This window comes from Amia ocellicauda, chromosome 15, assembly GCF_036373705.1.
Source record: "Amia ocellicauda isolate fAmiCal2 chromosome 15, fAmiCal2.hap1, whole genome shotgun sequence".
Classification (NCBI taxonomy): Eukaryota; Metazoa; Chordata; class Actinopteri; order Amiiformes; family Amiidae; genus Amia; species Amia ocellicauda.
In genome coordinates this window covers 9,798,948-9,812,556 of record NC_089864.1, presented here as the reverse complement: position 1 = coordinate 9,812,556, position 13,609 = coordinate 9,798,948, and the positions used below count along the sequence as shown (strand labels likewise).

The 13,609-nt window shown below is 36.2% G+C and overlaps 1 protein-coding gene across 3 annotated transcripts in view; it reads right to left on the bottom strand.

The window, feature by feature from the left end:
- immp2l (inner mitochondrial membrane peptidase subunit 2) overlaps window positions 1–13,609 on the bottom strand; it is a 273,233-nt gene that overhangs the window by 37,573 nt on the left and 222,051 nt on the right. For all 3 annotated transcript variants that reach the window (XM_066724069.1, XM_066724071.1, XM_066724070.1), the window contains exon 4: window positions 2,344–2,409. In XM_066724069.1, coding sequence (XP_066580166.1) covers window positions 2,344–2,409 — 66 coding nt within the window. The remainder of the gene's footprint in view (window positions 1–2,343; window positions 2,410–13,609) is intronic.

The window sequence follows — 13,609 nt, the reverse complement described above, 5'->3', positions numbered from 1 at the left end:
CAGTTGGGTAACTAAAATATTATGAATGCTTGAAATTGTAAGTTATTAATTTACGCCTCAATGAGTTACTTGTAATAAGCTCTTGCTCGTGCATGATACAAGATAATTTAGTATCTGGCTACATGTGTGGGTGATATACAAGATATATAGATACATGTATTTATAATTGTATTAATTTATTTCACATTTCATTTGGGCACAGTCTTTTCACCCTATAGTGTCAATCACATGCTGCAAGGGGCAGAACAGCAAGTCAATCAATGTTCTACTGACTTTGCCTGCTTTGGAAGTGCCAAGACCTCTGGAAAGCCTACATGCATATAAAGCCAAAGACATAGTATTCTATGTACACTACATAGAATATCATCTGTTTGTGAAATGGATTAGCTAATACAATTAATCTATTTAATGATTTCAATATATGGGTAGAAAAGTACAGTGGAGTCAACTGTAGCAGCTTTTCCAATGATTAATGTGTCTACAGAGTGTTAGGGTATATTGTCAAAAGTGTAGAATTGAGAACAAGGGCAGTGATGTTCAGACTGTACAATGCACTAGTTAGAGCTCATCTGGATACTGTGTGCAGTTCTGGGCTCCACACTTCAAGAAAGATATCGCTGCTCTAGAGGCAGTTCAGAGGAGAGCAACCAGACTTATTCCAGGTCTGAAGGGAATGTCCTACTGAGAGACTGAGGAACTGAACCTTTTCACCCTGGAACAGAGGAGACTACATGGGGACTTGATCCAAGTCTTCAAAATCATGAAAGGCATTGACCACATCAAACCACCGGGGACACACATGGAAATTGGGCTTCAAGGCATTCATGACAGAAAACAGGAGACACTTCTTCACACAGACAGGATTCACAATCTGAACAAACTCCCCAGCGATGTGGCTGAAGAGACAATTTGCGAACATTCATAAATAGACTGGATAGGATCCTTGGATCACTTAGTTATTAATGGACACCAAACAAGCACGATGGGTCGAATGGCCTCCTCACATTTGTAAACTTTCTTATGGTGATATTTAGGAATTTAAGGATCAAAGATAAACTCTCTTTTATGTCAAGTTGAGTGTTTGGCAGCACATTGTGAATTAAACACTTTTCAAAACTGTGGTTATGTATATTTCCATATTTTGTAAAAACAATAACTCACTGATCTCATGTTACCAGCTTTGTAACTGCTTTATTAATTCAGTCACTGGAAGCTAATTATAATTCTAATCCCGGATAGCTATCAATAGGTACTGAAATCAAACTTTTTTTTTCTTTCATATAATAATATTTATTTATTTGAGCACACATTTTCCTCTAAACAAATGCAAGTACAAGAGGAAAAACAAAATAAACGGCCTTTATTTTCAATCATAAAGATTTAAGTATATTTTGACACATCAGCATTTTTGTCTGTGAATAATGGACTATTTTAAAAGACAAAGATAAATTAAGTCTAAATGCTATTTAAAAAAAGTTCCCCTTTCACGTTAAGCACAGGTTGTTAACAAAGTGAAACAAAACAACATACCGAACTCCAACACCTAATAGGGAAAAATGGCAGGTCTTACTCACTACACAGATGCTGAGTCTACATTTTAATGACTTACTGCCTTGGACACAAGAAGCACAGTACAACTTCATCACACAATTTACCACAGCGAAACAAGTGTCAGAAATATTCTGCTCGATAATAATGAAAAAAGATAATAGTCATTTCAGCCCAATTCTCATTTGAATCTCATAACCACCAGGGTGATCAATTTTAAAACCCCATTAGTTCTGCCAGTGTGAACCGTTTGAGTCTCATTTCAAGATCACCTTGCAGTGCGAAACTGTCAAGACAAGTCTTTTAATGAACAACTTACAATTAATATCTCTGCCAACACGGATTTGCCAATTGTGTAAAATGACACGCAGTCGATGTGCTGTCCAGGAGGAATACGTCTATAAATGGGTTTTGTACCGACAGCTGCAAAAAATGTCACTAAAAATATTTTTCTGTTTGAGCTTAACCGTTTCATGCTGACAGTGCATAAACATATTAAACATGGACTCAACTCGGAACTGTCACTGGCTGATTCAGCACAATTTCTGTTATCCATAGATGACATTATCTTTAAAAACAAACACACAATAGAGCTGATGTTGATGATGAGCTGACGCCAGTGAAACAGTTAAGAAATATGTTTTGAAACTAAAAGGCCACCTCATTAAGAGCAAATAAAGAAGAAGAAACCACAAAGATAAAACGAGCCCTTAAAATTTTACACATCAATGCCACCTGACTGAAATGCAGTTTCCAAAAATAGTCTGAGACTTTTCGAACACTAGAAATACTCACTTAATGACATCTCCTTCAAGGGCGATCACTCGCTTGATGATCTTCTGTTGTGGATTTTTTGGAGACCTGTAAAAAAAAAAGAGGAAAGGTTACTATATTAAGATAAGCATTACATAATGGAGCAATTGGGATATTTGAGAGGATTTCCATTTCTGACATGCTGTCAGTCACAGTCACAATATTTTTTTCGCCTTAATATTTTAAAATTTCACATTCACTTCAGACAAAGACTTAAATAAGACTGAAAATGACAAGTTCCTCTTGGATAAGTAAGACTATAATAATCTTCTTATTCACTGAGGCTGTGAGTAAAGTTGGAATAAATGTATGTGACATTTCCATGCAGGAAAATGCATTTAAGCAATTTAGATATCTTTATACACAAAATGTGTGTAAATCATCTTGTACAGTAAAGATTGGTTCATTAGTCATTTTGCTTTAACTCATCTTCTCTTCCATTCCACATCATTTACCCAAAACATATTCAATCAATGGTCTACAAATCAAGAATAAATACAATAAAAACTACAATTTATTCACAGATTAGGATATGAAGGAGGTACAGGCAGGGAAACTCAACCACCCACAGATGAGCTTGGTGTGTATATATATATATATATATATATATATATATATATATATATATATATATATATACACTCACCTAAAGGATTATTAGGAACACCTGTTCAATTTCTCATTAATGCAATTATCTAACCAACCAATCACATGGCAGTTGCTTCAATGCATTTAGGGGTGTGGTCCTGGTCAAGACAATCTCCTGAACTCCAAACTGAATGTCTGAATGGGAAAGAAAGGTGATTTAAGCAATTTTGAGCGTGGCATGGTTGTTGGTGCCAGACGGGCCGGTCTGAGTATTTCACAATCTGCTCAGTTACTGGGATTTTCACGCACAACCATTTCTAGGGTTTACAAAGAATGGTGTGAAAAGGGAAAAACATCCAGTATGCGGCAGTCCTGTGGGCGAAAATGCCTTGTTGATGCTAGAGGTCAGAGGAGAATGGGCCGACTGATTCAAGCTGATAGAAGAGCAACTTTGACTGAAATAACCACTCGTTACAACCGAGGTATGCAGCAAAGCATTTGTGAAGCCACAACACGTACAACCTTGAGGCGGATGGGCTACAACAGCAGAAGACCCCACCGGGTACCACTCATCTCCACTACAAATAGGAAAAAGAGGCTACAATTTGCACAAGCTCACCAAAATTGGACAGTTGAAGACTGGAAAAATGTTGCCTGGTCTGATGAGTCTCGATTTCTGTTGAGACATTCAGATGGTAGAGTCAGAATTTGGCGTAAACAGAATGAGAACATGGATCCATCATGCCTTGTTACCACTGTGCAGGCTGGTGGTGGTGGTGTAATGGTGTGGGGGATGTTTTCTTGGCACACTTTAGGCCCCTTAGTGCCAATTGGGCATCGTTTAAATGCCACGGCCTACCTGAGCATTGTTTCTGACCATGTCCATCCCTTTATGACCACCATGTACCCATCCTCTGATGGCTACTTCCAGCAGGATAATGCACCATGTCACAAAGGTCGAATCATTTCAAATTGGTTTCTTGAACATGACAATGAGTTCACTGTACTAAAATGGCCCCCACGGTCACCAGATCTCAACCCAATAGAGCATCTTTGGGATGTGGTGGAACGGGAGCTTCGTGCCCTGGATGTGCATCCCACAAATCTCCATCAACTGCAAGATGCTATCCTATCAATATGGGCCAACATTTCTAAAGAATGCTTTCAGCACCTTGTTGAATCAATGCCACGTAGAATTAAGGCAGTTCTGAAGGCGAAAGGGGGTCAAACACAGTATTAGTATGGTGTTCCTAATAATCCTTTAGGTGAGTGTATATATATACAAACCAACGTGGAATGTGTTCTTGGATATTAAAACTGGTGCAATAAAAGACCGCTGTGCATTAATGCCAAAGGAAAATCATTTTCTTGACTTATAAACTCATTTGCTACAAATTGTATTACTAGTGTTTCAAAATCCCCAGAGAGCATTTACATTTGATGTGCATTGACATGTTACAGTGTAATTACTGACCCCTTTTTAAATTTGTACTAATATGTAACGTTTATGACACTGACCCTGAATAAACAAGGGTTTGAATTTCAAAAGCCGACACATTTTTCACCAGCTGAATGACAATACAAATACAAAAATCAGTAAAATGAATCACCTAGCAAGTAAAACTGTTGCTAACAATAAGATATAATTAGTCATTTAGTTGTATAAGCTTAAGTAAAAATAAATAAATAAATACAACATTTAATACCTGAACTGAACTCCACAGACTTCCAGTCTCAACTAAAGCAATTTCCCGCAGGTCATTTATTGTCTTAAGAATTACCACTAAAGTCAAGGTTAAAAGTATTCACTCTCCTGAATAATCAATACAAAAGAAGAAATATGCAGTGTGAGTACCTACATAAGTACAGAATGACCGCACTTTCTCCAAGTGCATACATGTATTTATCAATGTATTTAAACTGTACTATCAGATGATGGTTGTAGTGCTTGTAACATTGTTTCTTTATTCTTTTAAAGTTGAAATGACCTGATAAAAGTGTTCCTGGACTTGCTTACTGTTTTATTTTTTGTGTTCTTGTTCAGCAATGATTGAAAAGAACTCAAACCCCCCTCCGTGTCACAATAGGTATACTTCTATTTCACGCTTTCAAAGCCAGGCTAGAGGAATCACACCACATTTGAACACAGAATCACTTCACAGAGGCCAACCAAACTGCAAGGCTCGTGTTTGGCCCAATTATTTGTACTGCTTTGGGATTTATGGACAGTCAAGTAACAATAATAATAAAAAAAATCTATAAAGGTCCAACGCCGATTCGAAAATGAAATAATAAACCAAAATAAAAAGCAAAACAAATGATAACAATTACAGCAGACACAATACAAATTGGATTAGGCCAGTGCCTGTGGGCACGGCCATTGTAAGCTATTTAGCAGCGAAGTGGAACATCCCATAACTAACCAACCAAACTTTAAAACTATTAAAGCCAATTATCAGCAATTATTGTAAAACATCCACACATGATGGACTGAATAAATACAGGCGATGCAGGAGCTTTAGATAAACGCATTATCACAAAGAGTGTGTGAAAAGTTATCTTTTGACTTCCGATGCAGCTCAAATATCAATCTTGTAATAAACTCTGAATCCCATCCAAGTGCTTTCACAACCTGATACTAGTCTCAGTTCCATAGGGACTTACTGTATGACCCGGGTACAATAAAAACAATTTGTTCCTTCCTTGTAGTCGATGTTTCAACTCTGATTTGAAATTGAAGCTCATTTGGAAGAACTCAATTGCACTGAAAGTCAAACCTAATATTCAACACATACCGCTTTTAATTGGTACATTAAATTATATTTTTTATAAATATAATAAGTAAGGCAATGTTTTATCTGCAATATATAAATATAGACTTTTACAATGCATGTTGAACTTTCTTGTTTATTTAACAGTAAGCCAATGATCTTCTTTAAATGTAAATCTCAAGGTAATATAATTGAGATAAAAGAAATTGAAACAACAAAACACACAGTAGCTCCCCAGTCTTTGTCATAATAACAATTCAATCAAGTTACCTCCCGAGAATGCAAGGTTATAACCAGGATTACAAAGTAGAAGCATGTAACGGAAGAAACGAAATCCTCTCCATCACAATCATATGCTGCAGTGGATGAGAGGTTTCGATTGAGGAAAAAATGGGATTGCGACAAATAGCAAACGACATCATGGTCACCTCTATCAAGGAAGCATGATTGACATTTGAGAGAACATACTAGGGTCGAAGGTTGTGGCCAGTGACACTGTTCAGTCTGGTCCTTTACTACTGTGTAAATGGTTTATGATTTTACCCCTCGGGTATCCTAACACCACAACCCCATAACACGTGTAAAAGCACAGCAACACCACCTCGCTGATACAAACCTTTTACCACAATAAAATACAAAAAGACAGACTCTTGCTATGTGCAACACGCAAGACGCCAAATGAGCAGATGTGATGCATTTGGATTGCACTCGCACTTCAAGGCTGCGTTTTTCCACACGTATTGATTTCCAAATCATCCCCCATCCCCTTTGCCGAGGAGAAACACTGGCACACTCCACGGCGAGGATCACAAGAATACTGCCCAAACAAAACGCATGTTCGGGCTGTGCATACCAAGCAGGAAGCCTTCTCAAACACCTAGCTGTAATATTGATGGTTATAAATGTGAAATTGAAGGATATAATTAAAAAAAACAAGTACTGATTAAGATTTAATTGCTGTTCTCCAAAATAAGATGACCTCTGAGCTTTGTTTACTTATGGACCAAATTGCTGCTTGCCTAAATTAAAAATCCCATTTTAATTAGTTCTCCGCTCTCATTACTTTGAAGTTAAACTAGGCTGCTGTTTAGAATGCAGGCGGCACGCATGTCGCGCAGTATTCTGTTCTTGACCTCATTCAAGTTCACACAGAGCCTCAATTAATGACGTACTTCTTTTTTAATAAGTCATTTAAGAGGTGTGATATTTAAGCATCTTCCCTGTACTTTAAGATTTCAATCAATGCTCCTCATACAGGAAACCCAGAGAACGATATATCTATCAGGTTAATTGTGTAGGTCATGCAGTCCCTAACTCCTAATATGAAATCAATTGATGAACTAGCTCATGTTCTCTACAGCCTGCAGTGTAATACAATCAGAAGCTTCTTTCGAACATTTAATTCAAAACCCTCAATGCCAATAGTCCAGCTAATAATCATAGGATTTTATTCAGAAGAAACTGTTTATGTTTGTCTCCAAGACATCTGCAAAACTCCCTTTGCAGGGTTCCCACGGAAATCACATTTATTTTTCTCCATGACTTTTCCATGATCATTTTCTGATTTTCCAGGACTAAATTATGTATTCGTTTACTACAAAAATGCTGGAAAGATTGAGGACAGTGATCGTGCTGGCAGAATAAAGCAGCACAAAGCAAACGGCACAAGAAACACATTGGTAACTTTTGTAGAACTTGTTTGTGGTTTTGAAATAAAATTCAATTTGTTCAATAGAACAATATGTATTGTTATTATTTACTTGATTTGAAATTAATATGCATATCATACATTTGGCTACTTAATTTAAATGAAACGGACACTTCATAATGTTTGAGCATTTTAATGTAGGCAAGTGTTCTCAACACTGGTCTTGGCGAATGTCTAATTAATCATTAATTTGTTCAATTACAGGTTTGCTTAAATAACTGAGAGCTGAAAGCACAGGTGAGCGAACATTAGAAGAGACAGTGGTTTGTCAGGACCTGGGTTGAGAACCCCTGCCTACATTAAATGCTCAAACTTTAAGAAGTGTCCGTTGCATTTAAATTAAGTAGCCAAATGTATGATATGCATATTTATTTCAAATCCAGTAAATAATAACAATACATATTATTCTATTCAACAAATGAAATTTGATTATTTCTAAACCACTGATGTAGGCTATAGTAAAACCTTTTTTGTTCTCCCTATTAAACACACAGACTCTCCCAAGACTTGGAAATTCCTGTGTACATAATATCGGGCACAGACCACTGTGTGCCATGACGTTCGTAATAATCACATGTATTACAGAGTACGTACTAAAAGGAAAATTTAAAAAGGATTTAATACAATGTTATTCTGCACCATGAAACTGTTATTATTATTATTATTATTATTATTATTATTATTATTATTATTATTATTATTATTTATTTATTTATTTATTTATTTATTTATTAGCAGACACCCTTATCCAGCACAATACAAAGTGAAAACATACAGTGCAGTTCAAAGCATGATACATTTTACAAATTCCAATTCCAATCAGCAGAAGGTGAGGAAGAGTGGGGGAAAAGAGGAGATCAAGCAGGAAGAGATGCGAGAGGGGATGAGAGGGTCAGAAGAGGGAAAAGACAGGAAGATCTGGGCATCATCTGCGTAGAAGTGGTAGGAGAAACCATGGGATGCAATGAGGGGGTCCAGGGAGCGAGTATAGAGAGAGAACAGGATGTTGTAAATGGGTTTGATTGTGTATATGTGTTGCTATTTCCCATGACTTAATATTTTGGTAATTTTCCATTACTTTTTATATTTTGGTAATTTTCCATGACTTTTCCATGCCTTTCCATTACCATTTTTTTCCATAACTTTTCCAGGATTTTCCATGACTGGGAACCCTGCCTTTGGTAAAAATAATCAAATGTTTGTTTGTTTTTTTAATGTTTTTTTGTTCTTGAAAGTAAAAAAAGAGCAGTTAACATCAATTGTTAGAAACTTGTTAACAGTCAATCCAATTAGGAGTGCACTGTAAATGGAGCAGAATTTCAATTAATAATTATTTTTCTGTTAAACAAATGAGATACAAACGATCAGCAATGGTAATTGTTTTTATGCTTTTCTTAGAACTGGAACTATCAGGGATTCTTTCTGCATGGAACACATATGAAAGATTGCGATTGTCTATTGATCTCTTTCAAAGTGTGTATTGTTAGTTTGCCATTGCTGGATTTCATTCAATGCTCAAGTCTATTGTTGTGTATCAGCTCATTCAGTCTCTGTATCCCAAATTGAGCCGTCATTTGTATTTTCTGTATTGTGTCTCAGATTCTGTTGTTTTCATTTAAAGTCATCCTCTTTCTGTTAGAAGTGAAGAAGTCTTTAAACTCAACAGGGTTATCTGGCATAGAGCATGTGCAATCCTTCAAACAGAGATAATGTCCACAGTGATCCTGCCACCAGCACTAGGATGTGAGTTTAAATGGGCTGGTATTCCTGGTATGTTCTACACTTGGTTCATACTGAAGGAATTCAAATACATCTGTTCTTAAGGTATAACCCTGACAGAAACAAAACAAGATGACCAGGTTTGATATTTGTCTCTCAAAGCAAAATCTGCCGTAAGCTTGAAAAGTGATTAGTGAAAGTACAGCGATACACAAAGAACTGTGGAAATCATATCACAACATTATGACACCATATTAAATTGCATGTGAATTATAAACTAAAGCAGTTTACATTATGTTATTAAACCATATTTTCTTATTAAGTGCAATGACATCAGTGACTAATGTGTGGTAGAGGAGTCTTGATTGCAATTATGATAAATTTGTCCTATTCAAATCAGTTTTTAAATACGGCATGGGCAACTAAAGCCTTGTATTATTTTCTTTCCACCTCAGCTCTCAATTAATTAATTGAGCAAATAGTGTGCTTGGTTTAATTGCCATATCACTCTTTTACTTTCAAAGAAGGAGGGACTTGCTGGTCTTCCTATATGGAACAAATGTGTATTTTTTAATGTGTGGTAGAAGTGCCAAAAAATGCCCAACATTAGCCCCTTTTTTATATGGGATATATTCTAAATATATATTAGTCTGTAATTCAAGACTTTATTTTTTGTGTTGCAAATATACCAATGAATGAACCTCATTATATACTTCCAAAATATAAAAATATAGGACTCATAGACTCACATATATTTAAAATATATCCCATTCAGTTTAAATATACAAAACAGGCCAGTTTGGGCCAAATTTGGCATATGAGAAATATAAGAATCACACATATGGGCTTTTTCACCTGAACAGAGACCTGACAGAGAGAGGCGAATTGGATTGAGAGAATTAAAATATGTTTTAAATCAGTTCACACGATTAATTTTGTGCTGTTTCTCCAAGTTGTGATACAAAAAGTAAAGTCATTTAAATGCAGCTTTCCTCTCAGAGAGAAATGTAAAGACAACAGTGAAATCAAATGATCTCTCACAGTGCCTTCCTTATTTAATACAGTTACATATTATCATCATAACATCATATATCAAACAGTATTCTCAAATAAGTAGACAGGGGACAAATACACCCTAGAGCCACTGGCTTAATATCATCCATTAAGCTTATCACTCTACATGGAAATTCGCCTCTTATAATTATTATTATTATTTTTTTGTATTGGTTTAATTTAACTGCTTCCCATTTCATAAAATGCATAGAGTGTCTCTTCCAGCGCATTGCTACTGACCTTGCCTGGCATTTGTCTAAAGTCCTTGAAGTTATAGTTAATTGGATACCACTCAATACAGCATCATTATTGCAGAATATGTACCCTTAAGTGAATAATAAACACGCTGTGTCAAAATGTAAAGTGACAGTTAATAATAAGCTGCTTGTAGCTGCCTCAGGTTTTGACCTCAGTTGGTTGTAATGTTTAATTTCTCCCCCTCCTTCATCTATCATATTTATTTTTATACCAAAATTACTTCATACCCTTTCCATCAATACGTTCTTAAATACATAGTTGTAACAAGTTAGATAAGCGGAGACCGTGTAGCAATTATAAATTTCACTTGCATCAAATACAAGAACCGGGGGATGTAGTATTGAAGCGCATCAAATTAATACCCTATTTGTTTTCCCGGTTGTGTGTCACATGCACAAACTCACATGCAAAGGCCCAAAAAAGGAGATTGTCTTGAGGTAGTATAAACGTCTGATGATTGTGTGTGCATAGAAATGAAAACATGTCACTCACTCATCAGTGAATTATTTGAAATACCATTTGTAACTGTATGAAGAAGCTAGGGTCACGGGAGCAGACTTCATCAATTAGGACACCAGGACATAGTAAGAGCCGGCAGTCCATCACCTTTGTCCAACTGAAACAACAAACTGGGGGATCATCTCTTAAGAAGGACACAGAACGGCGCGATCAAAACGATCTCTGACACGGACTGCCCTCGGTTCAAAATAAATCCTCCTGAATGAGCCAAGGGTTTGATCTTAAATACTATATGCAGGCGTCAATCAATATAAAGTCAATGGGATTTTCGTGCCTGCTTTACTTTTTAAAAAGCAACTTCAGATGTGAATGGATTTCTGTGTATCTAGGGAAACACAGTCTTGTAGGAAATGCCAATAAATCAGTCTGAAGATCCAAATTTCTACTTTTCAGTCCTAGATATCTGGTTCCTCTCTGCAGTCAACACATAGTACCTTTGACACCTTTGATGGGCCTTCCAGGGTACCTGTGTGTTTTTATTTATTATGATGTGTTTATGGCTTGTCTAGTTGAAGACCTTGGGGAGTTCACAGTGTACCAAAGGTCCATTCTTAGTTCACATCTCACAATTTACTATGTGTAACTGATAACCTCCTTCTCTCCGGTAACCTTGAGAGTTTGTTGACATTAATACTCAATGACAATGTTGAGTCAATCTTCATAGACATTTTGAATGTGTGCTTGAACTAGATACACTAGCTGTGCGGGGTAGTGCCAGATCTGTTCAGCCCAGGATACGCTGATTGCTGGTCTTTTATAGTCTTGAATTTATCAGTGAGTTGTGTTTTGCTGAAGGTGCGCATCCTTCTGTTTACTGAGCAGATATCTGAGCACAGTGGTTTTAAAAACTACAATGAAACAGGAAAACTAATGGGGATACCCACATGAAAAAGAACAGCAGTGGAAACAGACATGCTATCTTTTCGTGCTGGTACAAATAAGTATAATCGCTGGTTTAACATAATATAAACCCTATAAAAGAAATGCATTCTAATTGGGGGGACATTAATATTTCATCAAAAGATAATAGAACTTACCAGACAATTTTCCCAGGATACCAAACATTTTTTATCCTCTGTATAAGTCTTTTTTTTTTTTTATCATCACTTACTTCATATTTAGGGGTTTTCAAAAGGAGTAGAAAAGCCATGCTAATAGAGCAAGCAAAATGGTTATTTCTTGCACAAAGTGAGGCAACACTCATTACAGGAGGCTCACCATTGATTAGGTTTTTCTCTTAGTTCACACCTTGTATCTGTTACATTTCTGGCAGATGACAAGATAAAGTACTTCAGCGGGCCCAAGGGTTCATACAATGAACACGTCTTTCAAGATAAAATGCTATCTCCAACTCAAACTGTCAGCAGTCACCCTTCACATTTGCATTTACCACGTACTAAGTAAGTCTTGATAATGTTACCTCAGAATTGATATTAGGCTCGGGTGTAATAACCTGAGCAGCTGTAATAAAAAAGGGCTCATGCTGTATTATTTTGTTTAACCATGTGTTAACGTAGGATGGGAATTCAATTATTTAGATATGGATACTAAAGCTATGTCCTTTTTAAAATAGATATGCACACCATGCAGAACTAATGGCCTTTACAGACGGCATGTATTAAAGACTTCTCGGTTCAAAAGAAAACACTTGTCCTGGCTCTTGCAACAATGAATACTTTTAAGATGATAAGGTTCTTCAAAAGTGCTGAAGAAGGGTGTATTTTCCTAAGAATAATAACACATGTAATATTTAATAGACCATAAATAATACAAGGGCAACTTCCAAAACTGATTTATTAGATCAAATGCCTCTATTCTATGGCAAAGTGGGACAGGAAGAGATTGGTGTACTTGCCAATGTGAAGAGAATGACAGGCTGGGATGTTGGTACTATTAGCGAACACTATGTGATATTCACTTGGTATGTTACTTCAAAATCAAGGCTGGCAGTTTATATATACCAAGTCCCCATGATTGACTGGTAACTGAGGTCAATTGGAGCCTGAGGTTAAAAAAAAAACTATTCAAAATTCAAGCTAGACGATGATAACACAAGGAATTAAACCAGTCTGTTATAATTTGATTAGGAATATGTAAATGTGTAAATTAATCATATTGATGGAATGAGGATTACCGTGTTCCACACAGCAATGTAGACTCAAAAATACCACAAATACATTCCCCTCCAGTGTTGTAGTTAAAGACTGTTTTTTTTTAATCTATGTGCGTGTCACTATAAAACCAGCTCTCCCAGTGTAACAGTAGTGCTCAAAAGTCTCAATATAATCTTGAACCTTTCTTCTAGTATCTACAGAATGCCTTGGTTCAGCAGAACAAGTCATACTGAATCACAAAACCAGGAATGTGCCAAAAAACAATCGATATCCCAGAACAGTACAAATTGAAAACTGCCATTTTTTTTTAAAGATTCTTCAGACAACCATAAAATGTGCACTGGGAGTACAGACACTCGTAAATTATTAAAATATGATAATCTCCCCTAATTTCACTCTAAAGTGCTATAATCAGAGCTCTAAATGTGGCTGAACAATTATATGCTTTAGAAGAACAGTAGCTAGTATGGTTACCTACCATGAAAAGATATTTGGAATGATTTATTTTAATGGAATTA